Source organism: Eptesicus fuscus, chromosome 10, assembly GCF_027574615.1.
Source record: "Eptesicus fuscus isolate TK198812 chromosome 10, DD_ASM_mEF_20220401, whole genome shotgun sequence".
Classification (NCBI taxonomy): domain Eukaryota; kingdom Metazoa; phylum Chordata; class Mammalia; order Chiroptera; family Vespertilionidae; genus Eptesicus; species Eptesicus fuscus.
In genome coordinates, this window is record NC_072482.1 from 16,617,934 (window position 1) to 16,636,634 (window position 18,701).

At 42.3% G+C, this 18,701-nt stretch overlaps 1 protein-coding gene across 1 annotated transcript in view; it reads right to left on the reverse strand.

The window, feature by feature from the left end:
* Positions 1-18,701, reverse strand: part of TNFRSF21 (TNF receptor superfamily member 21) — a 72,699-nt gene that overhangs the window by 33,555 nt on the left and 20,443 nt on the right. The window contains exons 2-3 of the mRNA XM_008153210.3: positions 11,597-12,248; positions 9,292-9,777 (exon numbers count right to left, since the gene is read on the reverse strand). Of these exons, the coding sequence (XP_008151432.2) occupies positions 9,292-9,777; positions 11,597-12,248 (1,138 nt within the window). The remainder of the gene's footprint in view (positions 1-9,291; positions 9,778-11,596; positions 12,249-18,701) is intronic.

Below are 18,701 nucleotides of genomic sequence, written 5' to 3' on the forward strand. Positions count from 1 at the left end.
TACAGAATAGTCATGGGGATGTAAAGTGCAGCATAGGAAATACAGTTGATAATATTCTAATAACTAGGAGTGGCACTGGATGGGTGCAAGACTTAGTGGAGTGACCATTTATTAAGTTATGTAGTGTCTGGTCACTGGGGTGTACACCTGAAACTAATATAATGATGTAGATCAACTGTAATTGAAAATAAAAGATGATTTAAAAAATAAAAAGAGTGAGGTGCCTGTTAGACATCTGGGTCTGTCAGGCAGGCAAAAAGGAGGATGTTTGCATGTTGAGTTCTGGTACAAGATCCAGGCTGGGTATATGTATGCATTTGGGAATGACCAGCAGGTCAAGGGTCTTTTAAAGCCATGGGTCATCAAGGGAGGAAGAGTGTAAGTAGAAAGAGTTGCATGTCCTGAGCCCTGGGGCTCTCCACTGCTTAGATGTTGATTAAAGAAGAATCAGCCAAGGAGATGAAGAAGGAATACCACAGCCAGAGAGTTGAGAGAACCAGGAGGATGCGGTGTCCTGCAGGCCAAGGGAAGAAAGGGTCTAGGAAGAAGGGAATGAAGGTGCCAAATGCTGCCAATGGGCCTGGTAGAGGAAGCCTGAGATCTGAACAACACAGGTAAAATCCTGTTGTCAGACTCTATGGGAAAAAGGCAAGACTGTGGCTAAAATATGTCTTTCACTGACTCTAAGACATCTCAAGGCATATTTTAAGGAACACCTTTCCACAGCTTGGTGGCGGTGGGGTTTTTTCCGTAGTGGTATGTAAATAATGGCATGTCTCGCAATCAATGGCATCTTAGATTTGCTGAAACCCAGTGAGTCATTTTTTTAAATTTATAAACTTGAATCCACCTATTTTTTTTTTAACTCAACATTATCATCAACACACCTAATATGTGGAATTCTGCACACATACTGCAATGCTTACAACCAATCGGTCGTAAAGAATGATCAATAGATGTCTAGCAATTCCTCATCCTCTGCAAAATCTGCTTACACAATGCCTGACCAGGTTAATTCGAGGACACTAATTTTGAAGGATTTTTTTTTACTGTTTGTATTTTAGACTTGTGTGGGGGAAATGCTGATGTATTTTTCAATAAACGGAATAGCTTAAATTCAAAGGCTGCTCAATAAATTATAACACATACATTTAAAAAATAAATACCTTCCTTCTAAAGCCTAGAGGAGGAAGTCATCAGTGTGGGGGGCCTGGGGAGGACAGCAGCCTCAACTCCCCAGGGCAAAGGCCACATTGTCTTTAGATGATGCTTTTTAAGCTACAGCAAGAAGCTTTTCCTCTGCAACGGTTCTGTGTGCTTTAGAATCCTCAAACATCCGGAGAGGTTTAAACAGAAAGGTGCTGTCTGCTGGAAGCAGCATGACTGGATGCAAAGGTGGCAGAGGCGGGGGGTGAGGGGTGTGGGTAAAAACTGCCCGCCTATTCCTTCCTCTGTAAAGCAACTGTGGCTGGGACAGCCCTGGGGGTGCAGCGCTGGGACACAGCGGCCTCTTAAAGGGAATAGTCTGCTCCCTTCAGCCTGGCTTCCTGGTGTTTACACTTCAAGTCTACTTCCCATAGGAAACTTGGGCTGAGAGGGGCTGACTGTCTGGAATTTTTAGTCAAGGAGGCTTCTGGCAAAGGGAGGACGGCTTCTTTGGTTGCAGCTGCTGCTCTGCCTGGTGCTGAGAAAACCCAAGTTCAACAAGATGTGAGTTCAGATGAGCAGGGCTCCAGTACTCTCACTTACTTGAAACAGCCCAATTTTTCTTTTTTTTTTAAATAGCCATCAGGGCCTTTAGCCATTGGATATCTGGATTTAGAATTTTTCCTTTTCAAGCAATCCCAGGAAAAAAGGTAGGAAATTAGAGCGACCTCTACAGAGGAAAACTTCTTATTGATGACCATTTTGTAGTTGCTTCATTTCAGAACAAGCTGGGGTGTGTTACAAAGGAAAATAAATTTTTCTTGACTGAGTATGGTAAAAAAATAAATAAATAAACCACAGAAACCTGGAAATTTCTAACCTGGAAAAATGAAAATTCAGAGTTTTATAAATCAAGATTCTAAGAATCAAAGCTAAACTAGAGCCCAAGTTTAAAACCTGTACTGCCACTTTCTAGCTGTGTGACCTTGGGCAAGTTACTCTCTGTGCCTCAGTTTCCCCATCTATAAAATGGCAATGATAGTGGTCTACCTCATAGGTTAAGAAAATGACATTAATCTTTATAAAATGCTGAGAACAAGATATAGCACTTGAGAAGCATGGTATAAGTCTTTGTTAAAGAAAAGTAAACAATGAAAATTTCATGGTAACAGAAATCTTTCTTCTGTTAGAAAAATATATTAGTAACCACAGTTTATGTCATATTTGCATCCCCAAATCATCTTGTAATCTGTCAGCAGTAGCAAACACCCCATAACCTTACTTCAGAATTACTTATTGTCGAATTCCTAACACACTTCATTTGTTTTTCATTTCTGAATACTGAATACGGGAGTTTTAATCCATTTAGAAGAAATGTTTTCTTAAGTCATTCCTGAAACCTGATTGAAGAGCATGTTGATATTGTTCAAATATATCTAGGGCACAGCTTCCAGAAACCCAAAATATGTCACCTAACCAACCACAGCAACCTCGAGGTTTTGGGGGTTTTCACACAAAAATTTTTTGTATATTTACCAAAAAAAAAATCACACTCCACTCCTACAATTGGACTGCATCTTACTACTTACTCTGGAAAGAGGACAAAGTCTGCAGAGTTGTGAACCTGGAAGATGCATTTCCATCACAACCCTCAATAAAGACCAGTTCTCCCCACACTTGACCAATCTTTGAAGAGGAGCCACAATTCAGGAGGAAAGGAAGCATTTTTCCTGAGCCTGTTGTGGGGATTCATAAGGACGGAACAGAATGAGATTGTTACTGAACAAAACCTAAAGACAACAGATGAGAAGGGATGTGTCGCTGTTTGTTTGCTAGGTAAGGTGAGGTGATGTCCTATTTTGCTTTGAGCAGTGAGTTGTGGATAGGGGGCAGGATGGGAGAAATAAAATATATAATACCAGGAACTCAAGGTCTATAACAGAACTTGGTTCAAGGACAGTGTCTGAACCTTTTAGATAAGTGCTCTAAGCAAATAATAGCCTGGTTCTTCATCAGCATTGTTTCCCCTAAGAGCAGTCTTTACATATAGATTAGGGTATCAAAGTTATGCAAATCAGAGGTTCAACCACCACGCCAGCTGGTCTGTACATAAACTTTGTCTTTGGGTTTCAAGCTTGAGAAAAAACAGAAAGAGTTAGGTTGTGGGTTGTTTTCAACTTCACATTTCCATTTTTGCATCACTTTAGGACAGGCTTTTAGAATAGAGGGAGACGTTAGACATACTTAAATCCAAGACCTTCATCCTACAGCTGAGCAAACCAGGCCCACAAGATCCTTCCCTTTGCACAGCTTCCCTCTCCCAGCCAACACTGCCCCACTCCACTCGCCCCATTCCACCAACAGCTACTCCTCACCCTACAGGACCAGGCCAGGTGAGCCTCGTTCCTTCCTTTCACCCTCTAGAATGCTGACAATCAGACTACCTGTGCCACACTGTCATTTTCCAGTTCCTTTTGTACTTGTCAATCGGCCTTGAAGGCATTTTATGGCCAAAATTCTAGTTGCAGATGTTTTCTCTGTAGCCATTTCTCCTGGTCCATATGGCTCATTAAATTTGATCCTTAATGGATTTCTACTTGGTTGAAAATTAGATATAGTTGTCCCTCTGCCCTGACCTCAGCTCATCATGAAATCTTCAGTATAGCTTAACTCCCTGACCTTCCTATGGGGAGAGAGAAAGAAAAGGAAGCTGAGCTAGCAGCTTCATCAATGTTACCTCTGATCTGAGTCAATGTTCACGAACAACCCCATGAGATAGACAAGAGTTATGTCCACTCTGCAGATGACAAAACTGAGGAGAGGTTCGGCAGCTTGGCACCGTTACAGAGCGAGGGCTGATATTCAAAACCCAGGCCAACCTGACTCATCAGCCCTCATCTTTCACTGCAGTGTGCTGCCTCCCGGGACTTAGTAAAGTATTATTAACCCTGTCTTTCTGAGTCTTAGTTGCTTTTTTGAATATGTCTCCCCACCAACCTCCATTCCCCAATTAAGTCAATGGCTTGAAAACAATCCAGTCTTGAATAAGGTAAGTGGATAAGTCACACACAGGTGCTCTAGATCAACAAGACTTTTGATGATGGAAATGGCCTGCACCTGTCCTGTCCAATATAATAACTATTAGCAACATGTGGCTGTTGAGCACTGAAGCTGTGGCTGATTCAACCAAGAAACTTGGATTTTTAGGTTTAGTTCATTTTAGTTTTCAATTTAATAGCTCATGGGATAGCCATATAAGCTAGCACAGTTTGCGACCGCTCCTCCTTGAGCCCTGTGCTACTGGCCCAGCATAGAGGACACACAATAAGACCCATTGTCTTCTAAGAGCTCCTAAGCAATGCGGGGAGACAAACCACATGCACACAGTTAAACGGTATGACAGAACAAGCTGAAGGAATTAAGAAATAGAATCTTAGACTATAGTTCTATAGAAGGAGACCTTTGCCCTTGTGCTGCTGCAGGTACAGAGCATCTGCTGGAGAAGGTGCACCAGCTGCTTTCACAACCCCTCTTGCAGTTCATTTAAAGGAGATGCTATCTTTATATCTCATGTACTTGGAGTAACTACACCGGAAGGGATTACTGTCCCAGTCAAATGCTTACTGTCTCCCTAAGGTTCAGGACTAAGAATGTGCTAATTAGGAACTAAGCCAGTTAAACCTAAATAAATCCAATTCCTTTGTCTCACCCCATTTTTCTTCATAACCTGAAGTCTGAAAGAAAAAGGAAATACTATCGAGCAGAGATACTGCCCATTTTTCGCTCCCTCTATCACCTTGCAGAACTTCCTCCACAAGTATTTTCAGGGCAATTTCCACTCCTCACCTGCTTTTCAAACTTCTCTTCAGACACCCAAGGTCATAGTTTTTCCAAATAGTCAATCGTAAGGGTGAACAAAGGAGAGAGGGGGGAAGAGAGAGAAGTGGGGAAGGGAGAGAGGAGAAGAGGAAGAAAGGAAGGGAAGGCCACTAGAAAGAACCCGTATTAGAAACAGCAATAAGAGAACAGCAGTTGGTTCTGTTCTCAGCCATCCCCGTTCCCAGCTGGGACTGGACCACAGCTCTGTGTCTTGCATAATTATAAGGAAGTAACTGTTTTGAGATCACTTGAGACTTTCTCAGTGCAATGTATGGCCAGCTGTGTGTGGGCTAAGTGTCACTATCTTTACTTTTGTGCTTTATGTGACAAACAAGATCAGACAAAATATACTATTTTCCATGTAACCTCCCAATTAATGTGAACCCGCATTAATCTTAATTTTAAAAAAAAGTTGAACATGCTGGATCCCACTTACCCACTTAGTACAATGTTGGGATTATACTACAAAAGGAAATAAAGTATTATTTAAACAACAAAAGCATAACAAATTGAGCATTAACATAGATTTACAACCTAATGACACCTGAATCTAGTAAAAAACTCATAAATAAAAGATTTGTGTATAAAAATTCTGGGCGCTCTCTCTCCCAGGATCACACCCATGTCTTTCTTCCCTCTCAGGCATGCATCTCCTAAACTCTAAGAGACCCAATGAGACCTGCAACCCGGGGAGCAATGGGCAGCAGCAGCTCGTCCTGCGCTAACCCCCAAACCTACCTCCAAGGCCCCTTTTCTCTGACTTCCCAGTGAGCTAAAACAGCCCCACCTTGGCTCATTTCTTTCCTCTAACATCAGTAGAGAGCCAAAGCAGCCCACCTAGGCTCTGTCCTGTTGCTTCTTCTATCCTAGGCCCTGCCTTGTTTCACTGTCTCCAGTTTTAATAAATGTATTCTCAAAACTGAAGAAAAAAAATTCTGAAGGTACTTCTGATGCCTGCTGCTGAAGCAGACACATTGCAAGAAACCACAGTCCAACCCCAATTTACTAAACATTAAATTGCTCTGACTTCATGAAGGAAAGAAGCACCCTCAGTCCTCCATCCTCCTAGCCACATAAGGTGTCTCCAACACCTGGACTCCATGAAAGTAGAATTGCAGTTTTGTGGAGTTCAACTTTAAAAACCATACATCCTTGGTAGGCAGAGAGGGGTGAGTAGAGCCAAATAAAGAGGTTCTTTTTTTTTTAATCTTCATCCAAGGATATTTTTCCATTGATTTTTAGAAAGAGTGGAAAGGACGAGGAGAGACAGAGAGAGAAAAACATCGATGTGAAAGAGACACATCGATTGGTTGCCTCCTGCATGTGCCCTGACCAGGGCTGGGATTGAGCCTGCAACTGAGGTACATGCCCTTGACCAGAATCCAAGCTGGAACCCTTCAGTCAACAGACGGATGCACTGAGCTAAACCGGCTAGGTTCTTGTAGAGGAAGATGGGAACCAATGGCTTAGCTTCAGAGTGCTGAGGGTCTATATGACACTCAGGAGCGTGGCATGGTCTGCTTAAGGAGGGCAGGCGTAAGTGAGGTCTAACCTGACCTCTTATAGAGAGCATCCTGGGCTAGGCAATTTTACTCTCATCCTCACGAACAATCCAGTGTAAATGGACAAGGACCAGAAAAAGATCTTACACAGGATTATCTGCTGCCCAGAACTCACTGCAATCAGAACAAGAAGATACTGTTTCTAGAGGCCTCTCTGAGCACCTGGAATGGTTTTTATTAAACAGAACCTCTCTTTGTAATGGGATTTTACTTAGTTGAACCTTTCTGAACAGAAATTTAGAAAAAATAGACCTCATTTAGAAAAACATCCTAAATATGAACATCCCAATGGAAAAACTGGGGGTTAAACTATTGGAAAAGATAGTTACACTTGAATGAGGCCACAGTAATCCCCCCTTCTCCTTGGAGGATACATTCCAAGACCCCCAGTGGATCCTGAAACTACAGATAGCACCAAACCCTAATCCATAAATTCAACTACCAAAGAAATGGAGTCATTCCTTTAATGAAGTAAATAAGGAGAGGAGAGTTTCAAATACTTACATAATCCAACAGGACATTCTCTACTAATTAGACATATCAGAACAAGTGTCTGATCACTTAAAGAGCTATTTAATGAAATACTGGGTCCTGGACCAGATTCTATACCAGAAAAAAAAAAAAATGTATGCTGTCTATGAAGGCCCTTACTGGACTGACTGAGAATATCAGAATATGGATGCCAAGTTACAATATTATATTCATGTTACATTTATTTGAGGTTGAAAACTGTACTATTTTTTTAAAGAGAAGATCCTTATTGTTTGGAAATACACACTGAAGATTGTAGGCACAAAAGGCCAGGATATAGTCCTGAAACATTATTTTCTGGATGTACACATGTGTGCATATACACAAAATATTGCATATTATATGTTATATTATATAAAAAACTATACTGTATTATACATATTTTATAATTTATAAAATATATTTTTAATATAAAGAGAGCACATAATGCAAAAGGGCAAAATATTAACAGTAGGGTGACCTGCGCATAGGTATACAGGTATTCTTTGTAATACTCTTGCAATTTTTCCATAAATTTGAAATTATGTCCAAATAAAAAGATTTTTATTAAAAAGCAGCAGAAGGTTGAAGCCTTCCTTCCCCAGCTGGGTTGCCAGCAAGGGGTAGTCTCCTTCAAGTCAGGGCAGGCTCTGTCCCCAGGAGGGGGTTCGTCTCAGTCTGATTTTCCCTTGATTTGCTCATTCACACAAATTAGCAAAGGAAAGTAAAATAAGTTACTGTTGTTTTTTTCACTTTCTCTAATTTCTGATTATAAAAATAGCATGTGCTTATTTTAGAAAATTTGGGGAAAGGAAAACTAACAAAGAAGAAAAGAAGATCCACACATTAATTTCACCAATCTTAAAGAACATCACTATCATTCTGGCCTATTTTCTTTCAGTCTCTATTTCATAGTTTTAAGGGAACTGGGATTATGTTATATGAATTGTGTAGTCTGGGTTGTTTTTTTCTTTTCTTTAACCTACTGTAAAACATTTTCCTGTCATCAGCCAAAAAATTCATAAAATCTTCAATGTCAATACATTTCATATTACAGATAGGCCATCATTTACTTAAGTCATTTCCTTAAAACTGTCCCTTTGTTTCCAATTTCAACTTATTATACATAATGCTTAGTTAAAAGTTTAAGATCTTTTCGCTTAAATCTTTTTTTTTTAAGTATTTCTGGTTAAAATAGATGAATGAAAATGGAATTGCTGGAACAAAAGGTATAAACAGAGTTTTAAGACTCAATACAAAAGGCCAAAGCACTTTTTTTAGAAAATTAGGCTAACTTTAAGGGGCAAGAAGGCACCTGACTGGAATTATCAAAATTACAGGCTGAAATCTCACTTTAGGATTTATAGAAAGGGAAATTACTGCCACAGTCTGAAAACTGCCACCTCACCTCAAACAGCTCCTGGGACAACTTCCGTCAGCTATTTCTGGCCTTCAAAAAAGGAAAAACAAATATTCCAGCCTGTGTCAACACACACCTCTACTACTATGTAGAAGACGGGAGGCCCAGCCTCAAATGATCACCAACATATTAAGCGTTGAGTGTCTGTAATCTAAAAAGCCCTTCCTATCCCTGATAGAAATGGGATCCTAAAAATATAAGGAGGGGGAAAGTGCATGGGCAAAAAGTACAGGGACCTAGAAGCAAGGTTGAGGTTCTAAAAGGCAACCTTAAGACAAGTTCTTTTTCCTTTTCTTAGCAGCCCGGTCGTGAAAAAGAAGTGAGGGCCCCACTAGGCCGGAGACGTGGAGTCAGTCCCATCTGTCCTGAACAAACAATTTTTGCAATTTTTAATTTAAAATTAAATTATCACTTAAAGAGCTATTTAATGAAATACTGGTCCTGCAGCCAGCCTGGGTCAAGGATGCAGCCAAACCTCTCTGAACTCAATCTCCTCCCATGTTCAACTGACAAGGCTGAACAAAGTCCCTAAACGTCCCTCTCACAGCTCTCATTTTGCAACATGCCCCTTTAAATGTGCCAGGGGAGAAAAGGGCAGAGTGGCTATTCTCTCTGAACACAGTGCATCAAATGCTGACCACCTCATTTCTCACAACACATCTAGATCAAATAGCACGAGGTGTACAAAAGACATTCCAGAAGCGTTGCATTCCCCACTCCTCCAGACAACAGGGACTAGGGAAAGAGAGGCAAGGAGAAGAAAAGAAAGCTCACCGTGGCCATTGCAGTAGTAGATCCACTTCTCCCGGGTCTGGGTTGGGGCAATAGATTTCTTCAGCCCCGCCTTTTCCACAATGGCGCTGGGATCCTGCCGGGGCCCCTTTTTTAGAGTCCTTGAGCTTTTCCGGATACTGCACACCACTATCACCACAAGCACCAGCAGCAGGAAAAGCACAATCATCCAGGGCAGATGTTCATTGATGTCAAAATGCTTGTGCGGGTTCTGTCTGGGATGACCCCTCTTGATGCCTTTGATGGGCGTGCTGGACTTCTCGCCCCCCGTGGCCTCCATGGGTGGCAGCAGCTTCAGGATGTGTCTGTGGTGGGAGCCTTGCTGGTGGTCCACTACCTGGAGGTTTGGGAGTGTCTTGTTCACACCTTCCTCCCACCTTGTGTTGTTGGGGACTGTCTCTTCGTGGATGCCACTCAGTTCCTTTGGTCTAACAGAGGCAGAGGAGTTGAATTCTGTTGAGTTCATGCCTAGAAGGAAAAAAAAAAAGAGTAAAGAGGGGGGTGAGTTTTTCTATATTTGGGGATCTACATATTCCATATGTAGATCCTCTTCCTGCTTATCTCCAAATCTGGCAGATAATTAAAGAAGAGATGACCTTTGGAGTTTAAGAATAAGTTATATTGCACATTTTCATAAAGATCTTAAAAGCACCTTTAGCCGAAACCGGTTTGGCTCAGTGGATAGAGCGTCGGCCTGAGGACTCAAGGGTCCCGGGTTCGATTCCGGTCAAGGGCATGTACCTTGGTTGCGGGCACATCCCCAGTAGGGGGTGTGCAAGAGGCAGCTGATCGATGATTCTCTCTCATCGATGTTTCTAACTCTCTATCCCTCTCTCTTCCTCTCTGTAAAAAATCAATAAAATCTAAAAAAAAAAAAAAGCACCTTTACATGGAAGGTAAAAACGAAGTGTAACAGCTAAACTCATTTACTTCCTCGTGCCATAACCAAGGACATCCTCAGGGATTCAACATCTGACCTTCACGGCAGCTACTCCTGTGCTTCACACCCTGAGCAGACACATACATATATTCAGAGCTTTAGTCGACTCTCAACTGTTCTGACTACTCAGAGAACTAGTTCAAGTTTAATTCCTTTGTCCTTTAATTCCTTTGTACCTCCTCTCCCAACTTTTGATTATGTCATAATGCAATGGTAAATTTGAGGATATGACTAAGGTAAGAAAAGAGCTCAAACTCAAATCCAAGTTTGATCAGTGAAAGGAAGTTTTGGTGAGACAGGTCAGTGAATAAAATAAGGCAGGACTTCCTTAGTACCTTCTATGAATACATTTCTCAATCACTGGCCATGGGCATGGCCAGTTTAGTGGACTTCTTTCAGAGAAGCTTCCACAAGTTGTCTCCATTAGCAAGTTGTGAGAGCCAGAGATTTTGAGTCCTGAGAAATAGGACCTGTCCTGTATCGGACCCTGAGAAAACCTGGTCAGGTCATGTGAGTCCGTTTCTTCCTTTCAAAATGGCAGCTGTAAGGCCCTCCTCACAGGGTTATCATCAAGGTCAAGTACCATCGCACCTGAGAGAACACTAGGAAGCACAAGTCTAGTGGGCTATCATCTCAATGAAAATTAAATTCAATCAAAAAGGATTTGAGAATAAAGACTAAATTTTATAGTCTGCCTGAAATTCTAAAGGAATTCTGAGAAAAACAGTGATACTCGATGACGAACATCAAGTTAGAATCATTTGGGGGGAAAAATACACATTATTTTCCAGATGTGAATGCTAGCTAGTTACCTTAGGTATGATACAGATTTGCTTGTTTCCTGAAGCTTCTAACTTATTTTCCCCTCCTTTGATCCAATATTCATCCCTCCCCTCCACATACCATGGTATTTTCTTCCCTGCTCCCTCCTTCTTACCTCTGGCTGTATCGACCCAGGACTGACTCCACGTTGGAAAACTTTTAATCGGAGAGAGACCTTAAATATCTAAATCACTCATTTACTAGTACTTGACAGAGTTTGAAACCAAGGCCAGAAGAAGTTCAGTGACATACATAAGGCCACACACTGTCCTTGTTTTACTAGGTTCTTATTTGCTAGCTTGATGTGACCTAGTTTTTTAGATAATTGATCCCCCTAAGTGCAACCTTCTGAGTCTAAATGTTTCTAAAAGTCCCAAAGAAGCTAGATTTAATTAGCCACAAATGCAAGCCACTTCATCAAGGGATATACAAAATGGCAAAACCACCCTTGGCACAAGCCCATTGCCAGTACCTTCACTGGGCTCAAAGCCCTCCTCAAATACATAACTCAGGAGGTTAAGTTACCTTGGGAAACATACGTGGAGGAAGGGACTTCATGAGATTCCATGTGCTCAAGGCGTGAAAAGATGGCTGTGCCAGGGGAAGGTGAGGTTGTACTGGAGAAGGGCGGGGGTGTGCCACAGACGTTGTCTGCCACCTTGGTGCCTGGCTTGATCACCACCAGGTTCTGAGCCAGACAGTCTGTGTATGCTTTGCATTTCATCACACTAGAAGGCACATCAGAGAAGGTACCCCGAGCACACTGCTTACACCGCACATCCTCGGTCTCCGTCCCTTTCTTCCGCACACCCCAGCCCACAGGACACACCGTATGGGGAGCGCAGGTAGCATTAAACTGGAACATGCCAGGTGGGCAAGTGCATTCTCGGTCAGTCAAGGCAGCGCAAGGTAATTTCTCAATCATTGGCCATGGGCATGGCTGGCTACAGTCATGGCATTTCTCTATGCCATTCTCATGCCTGGTAAAGGTCCCCACAGGGCAGCTGCTGCAGACACGCAGGCTTGTGTTGGTACAGTGCTCAGATACATAGGTTCCTGCCGGACACTTGTCGCAGGTTAGCTCCTGGCCGGTGGCGCGGTCAACGTGGCGATATTTGCCAATGAGACTTGAGTCCTTCTGTTCTGGCTGAGCAGAGGTGGTGCTAAGGAATCCAAGCTGAAAGAAATAAAAGGGGGAAGGGGGAGGAACAAAAACCACAAAGGTGTTATAAAGGAACAGAGAATAAAACATGGAACAATCCCCCCACCACCACTATCATTCCTAGTAAAGATCTGACGGGTACAGTATCCTCCTAAAAGTAGGCTGCTGCAGAATAGAGAGAGAGAGAAACAAAGACGCTGATTCCTCGCCAGCACCTGACCTTCTAGCTGTGAAGCTTTGGTTTCCTTGCCTGACCTTTGCCTCAGCTTCCTTTTCTTCCATGTGTAAAATGAAGCTGACAATACCTCTCGATTATAAAAATCAACTGAGAATATGGACATGAAAGCACTCTGTAGCTTGTATTAAAAATGTCATATCGCTCTAGCCGGTTTGGCTCAGTGGATAAACGGTCGGCCTGTGGACCAAAGGGTCCCAGGTTCGATTCCGGTCAAGGGCAAGTTCCTCAGTTGCAGGCTCCTCCTCGGTTGCAGGCTCCTCCTCGCCCAGGCCCTGGTCAGGGCATGTGCAGGAGGCAACCAATCGATGTGTTTCTCTCACATCAATATTTCTCTCTCTTTCCCTCTCTCTTCCACTCTCTCTCTAAAAATCAATGGGAAAATATCCTCGGGTGAGGATTTAAAATAAATAAATAAATACATAAATAAATAAATAAATAAATACCTAGTGGGTGTGGCTCAGTTGGTTGGAGCATCGTCCCATACACTGAACCAAAAGTATCAACCTTAAAGTCCTTTACCCTGCCCCTGAGCTGCCTCCAGTTAAATGACAATATTGAAAACAAATTTTCAGTTTAAAAGAATATATTCATCTTTTTTTTCATCTGAGACCCCCAACAACAAAGGATAGTAGTTGATTTTCTTGGTACGAGTTTTAACTTCATCTTGGTCTCTGGAGAAAAGTAACCTGCTTGATAATAAATTCTGTAGTAACATCCCTTTTTACACCTGGCTTTTTTTTCTTCTTCTTCTTCTTCTTGTTTTTGCAAAAATCAGCCCAGACACCCTCTTCTAAACATAGTAGATGCATCAGACTGAGGAAAGAAAACTCATTACTATGTTGTGGATCCCAAGTGCCACCTGCCAAGTACATGAAGACAAATCTTGTCCCAATCTCCCCAACGATAAGGACCCAACCCAAGAGGTTGCAAAAGAGGCTCTGCTCTGTACTTCTCCCAGTTCCTTCCTATCTGGTTTCTAAGTGCGAAAGCCACTGTAGAGAACTGCAGCGTTCGGGAAGTCGGAAAGATGTAAACACGCTTCTAAATCTACGGGGAGGGATGCCACTACTAGGTTCTGCATTGGTCCCCTGATTACTGAGTTACTGGAGGTCCCCCAAGAAGGATACAGAATCCACCTCCAAACCTCACTGTGCACCCACACACTTCTCTACTCATTAAGTAGATTTTCCAGTTCTTTGTTCATTTAAAATAACTGATCAAGTTTCTAATTCAACAAAACTCGGGGCTCTTTAAACTGCACCCTACTAGCTAACCCACTTAAGATGATGTGGCTCTAAAAGACGACCATGCTACAAGAGGCAATTCCAGCTCCTACAAAGAGAGTGAACAGAAGACATGCCTCGCAGCCTCATCTGGGCTGAACACTGGACCTGAACCTTGTGCACAAACGAGGTCCTGTGAAAGCACTGGACAAATATTTCTTGAAGCTCTACCATGTGTGTACAAGGACCTTTCAAACCCTATCCCAGGCTTTACGGTGCTTACCTTCTAAAGGAAGACAGACGGAAACAACTCATTACATCAGTAATGACATAATGAGGTGGAGATTACTGCTGAGAAGGAGAAATAGAGTCCGGTGAGAAGGGGTTTGACAGGCACTTCGCAGCTCAGAGATCCTAGAGAAATGTTTTGGAGTGTTTCTGAAGGATGGAAACAGAACTTCAGAGTCTGAACAGGGGAGTGGAGGGGGATTTGGCAGCGGGAGTCTCCGAGCAGAAGTCTGAAGCAGAGAAGGTCAGCTCAGGAACTAAACCACTCGTGTGGCTCTACCTCCAGATGCAACACAGTGGCCACAGTTAAACTCGGAGAGGCTCCGAAGTTTGATTCTAATCCAAAATGCAATGAGAAGTCACTGTTTATATTGGAGGTTGGTGAAAAAGGCATATAATCACACTTGTGAAGAAAAAAAAAAGTTATCTGGCTGCAGAGAGGACAGAGAAAGTGGTGTGGGAGGAGCGCAAACGAGAAAGCCCACTGAGAAGGTGAAAGCCACGGGGAAGTGGGGGATGACGAGGACTGGGGTGGAAGGAGGAGAAGAAAACAGGCAAGAGAGGTCAGATCAGCTGGATGTGGGGAATAGTTACCTATGGAAGGAGAAAGAGGGAAACTTCAATGGTTTCCAAATTGGACTCAAGATCGCACAGTTCCGAACACATTTCCCAGGGCTGCCCCTGGGCCTGGAGGGTGAGAGTCGGGGCAAGGACAGGAGGTAGGACTCTAAGTCCCCCCCTCTCCCCCCCCCCCACCTCTGCCTCCAACAATGCAGCTCTGACCTACCAATTTGCTAGCGGTTTCCAAGTAAGAATTCACTTGAAGGAAGGTTTACTCCCCCTGCGCTAGAGGGACCTCTAAGAGCTCTTCCAATCCCAAAGTTAACAGTTAAACCATCTGAGCTACGAAGCTGGAGGAACTGTTCCCGGGGCTGAAACCCGGCTGAGAGGAACAGGTGGCAATGTCCCTTTCTCTTAAGAGACACTGGATAAAAGTTATTTTCCTAAAGCCTCAGCTGAAGACCAGTTATCTAAAACTGGAGCTTTTTCCACTAGCCTGGTGGCAGCCCTCTGGTTTCTAAGCAAATTAAAATAACGTAAAAACCATTCCCAAAGGCAATTCAAAGGGTGAAGCAATGGGTAGTGGGGAGGAAGGGGATCAAGTTCAAAAACAATACTAAAGAATGTTCCCTATAAAATGTAAACACAACCTACGTGATACCGAAAAGCTACTGTTGGGGGAAACAGTGGAGTCAGGAGACACAGTCACTGAAAAGTGAACACCCAAGGCTGGGTTCTGCCTGGTCAAGAGAGTTAATTCTCTCACTTTCCAGAAGGGGGGAGACTAAATCAGAGGTTCCCCAAAGCCTCAGGCCTTTCAAGTGCAGCATCAAAATGACCTGGGAAGCAGCTTTTGCAAAAATTCACAGCCTCAGTCGCATCACCTGAGATCATGTGGGTCTGCAACAGGGCCAGGAATTTGTTTTGTCTTTAAGCTTTCCAAGTGATTCTGATGTGCAACCAACTTTTGTACCACCTGAACCAAGGGCCGAGCGCTCTGGTTTGAATCTTCTCTGATTCTGAGAAACACTTTGGAAACAGCCCGGTTTCACTGTCAGAGCCCCTCCCTTCTCCTCTTTCCCAACCTGGCCCGTTCCATTGCTTAAATATTATTCTTACTTCATCATTATTTTCATAATAAGCATTCTCATAATAATTCTAACAACTACAAAATGGAATAAAATGTTTAAGTATTTGCTCACATCCACCCATCCCTAGAGAAACTCACTGTTAAATTTTGTGCACATCTTTCCAGACCCTTCGTGAGCATTTTACACACAACACATGCATCCATAGTTGAACTTGGCTGCTTCAGTTTCACTAAAGGAGACAGGCCATACATAGTGTTCTTTGATTTGATTTTGTTCATCTTCTCACTGCATCACTGAACTCTCTCCATGTCAGAACATACAGACTGCTTCATTCTTTAAGAATGATCAAGTTCTCTTCAGCAGTATGCATCTGCCTTCCTTTAGAGGTACTTCCTACTGAAGACGTTACATATAGATTGCCTCCTACTCCTTGTCAGTGTATGCACACATTTTCTATATTCTGTATTCCCCTCCTTCACTTCCCACTCCCCACCCATTTCTCTTTTCTCCTTCCTTCCTTCCTTCCTTCCTTTTCTTTTCTTTTCTTCCTTCCTTCCTTCCTTCCTTTTTCTCTTTCTTTCTTTTCTTTTCTTCTCTCTCTCTTTTTTCTTTCTTTCTTTCTTTCTTTCTTTCTTTCTTTCTTTCTTTCTTTCTTTCTTTCTTTCTTTCTATGACAAATGACAGCTACAGTCACGTTGCTCTTAGGCTCTTAAGAACCACTTTGGTTCAGGGACAAAAGAAGGCTCTGTACACCCATAACTTGGAACCTTCACTCTTCCTCCTCCCTACCAATATGACTTAGTATTAATATGATATAGAATTAACATTAATACCATATATGTTTTTCAGCCTGTGGGAGGCCCAGATCTAAAGTAGAAAGAATCACTGGGCAAAGCTTTAGAAGACAGAAGACTAAGATCAGTTAGACCTGGTTCTTGTCCAGACCCTGCCCTAAGATCAGTTAGACCTGGTTTTACTTGCTTGTAAAATTAGCAGGTTGGACTAAGTCAACTCCAGCCTCCAAGGTGTCGGCGATTGTCAAGTTCCACCTTCTCCTTGAAGCCGTGACATTTCCTAGTCACCCAGATCCCAAGCAGATGAGCAAACTTTTCACCCCGTTTCCTGTTTCTGTTTGTCATTTAGGTGCCTAATTACATACTGTCTTGTCATGTTTGCTGATGGCCTCATAAGTGTATGTATTTATCTTCCCATAATGATTACAAGCAGCTCGAGGCCAGGGACAACCACGGAGATGGCATTTCCTCCCTTGCTCAACCACCTCAAAATGAGGATCACCAAAATGATAAAGAAAGCATCCTCTGAGCCAGGGGTCAGCAAACTAAATCCCGCACGCCACTTGTAAGTTTTATTGGAACCCAGACATTCATTTAGCCATTGCACATGGCTGCTTTCACGCTAAAATGGCAGGGCTGGAGAACTGCAATAGAGACTATATGGCCCGCAAACTCAGAATATTTACTATCTGACCTCTTTAGGAAAAAAGTTTGCTGAGACTTCACTGGTCGGTCAAAAGAAATGTCTAAAAATGCAGGGACAGGAGTCTTAGGCTTCTTTTAGAGTCTAGCAATGATACTGAGCTCCTGGCTGCCTTTCTGACACCCACTCTAACTCACACACCACATCTGATATTTTCATCCCCTGCTTAAAACTCTCAATGGCTTTCCACATCACATGACTTAGATATGCAACATCTTTTACAGAGATAGGACATCCTCTGAAATGCCATCTTTGCCCTCCTCTCCATCGACTTAAGTTAGGTTTTACTGCCTCCCCTCATTCTGCTTTCCCCTATATGACTACCATAATTCTGTAGTCAGGAATTTTTCCATTTATGGTATCTTCCCCTCTGAGCCACAAGCTCCAGGAGGACAAGGATAGAGTCTATTTGACATGCTGATGCTACCAAGTAACCTGTTCATGATATACCTGACAAGTGTTTGTGGACTAGTTGAATGAATGGATTCACAGACCATGAATAACTAGAAGCAGCGAAGCAACTGCGAGAAACCCAAAAAGCCTCCACTGTGTAAAATCGTCTGGCACTCAGTTAAGGGCAGATGGTTTCGCCTCCAAAGATCCTGAGGATATCACTCTGTTTTCACAGAATCACAACTGGCTTAAAAGCCATTATGTCCATCATGGTACTTAAGATGACAAGCAAATATAATGACAAATTTAAAACATACCCCCTCATTAAAAAAAAAAAAAGCATTACACTAATTTGATGCTTAAAATTATAAGCAGTATCATGAGATTGTTTTCCAGAAGTTATTGATGTTCTATCCTACTTTTAACTTTAGTTATTTGGTTCATTTATCCAGAGCACGTACTTCACCAACCATAATGGATAAATGAGCAAATATCAGTGCACCATCCCAAACTGTATGGGATATGGGAACACTATAAATACATATTGAGTAGATTAAAAGGTAACAAAGCAAATTTCAAAGGAGGGAAGAGGTAGCTCTGAAATGACCAGGCATAAATACTTCCAAGCTCTCCACACTCACTATGGTGACCCACAACACACCTGTCGCTTCTACTTGAGGGCACAGAGATGGATCTGACTGAAGACAAGACACACCCACATATACTAATACATGTTAGAACATGAGTGCCAATTTATCTTTACCAATTCTTATCCCATGACTTCATCCTTCAAACAAATGGGGAAATTTTTCCTTGCAGTGTACAAGAATAACATACTTATGTCATTCTTGTTCCCTATCAAATTGCAGTCATTTTTTATGAAAAAAACTGAAAGCAGTGATAAACTTTTGTCTATTCATAATGGACAAACAGGAAGACTTTGAGTTTAACATAGAAAAAATTTTAATGCTGCATAAAATTAGTATTTTAAGAAAAATCTCAGTTACTGTGGGTATTATAACAAAGATAAAGCAACCAAGACCTATTCCAGAGATGGTGACTGTAAAACATGCTACTAACAGGTGATCAAAAGGCAAAAGCCCGGCAGAGCTAGGCACTCCCAGAATTTCTGACCATTTTATTTTGAACATCACATTAAATTCGTAATAGCAATGCA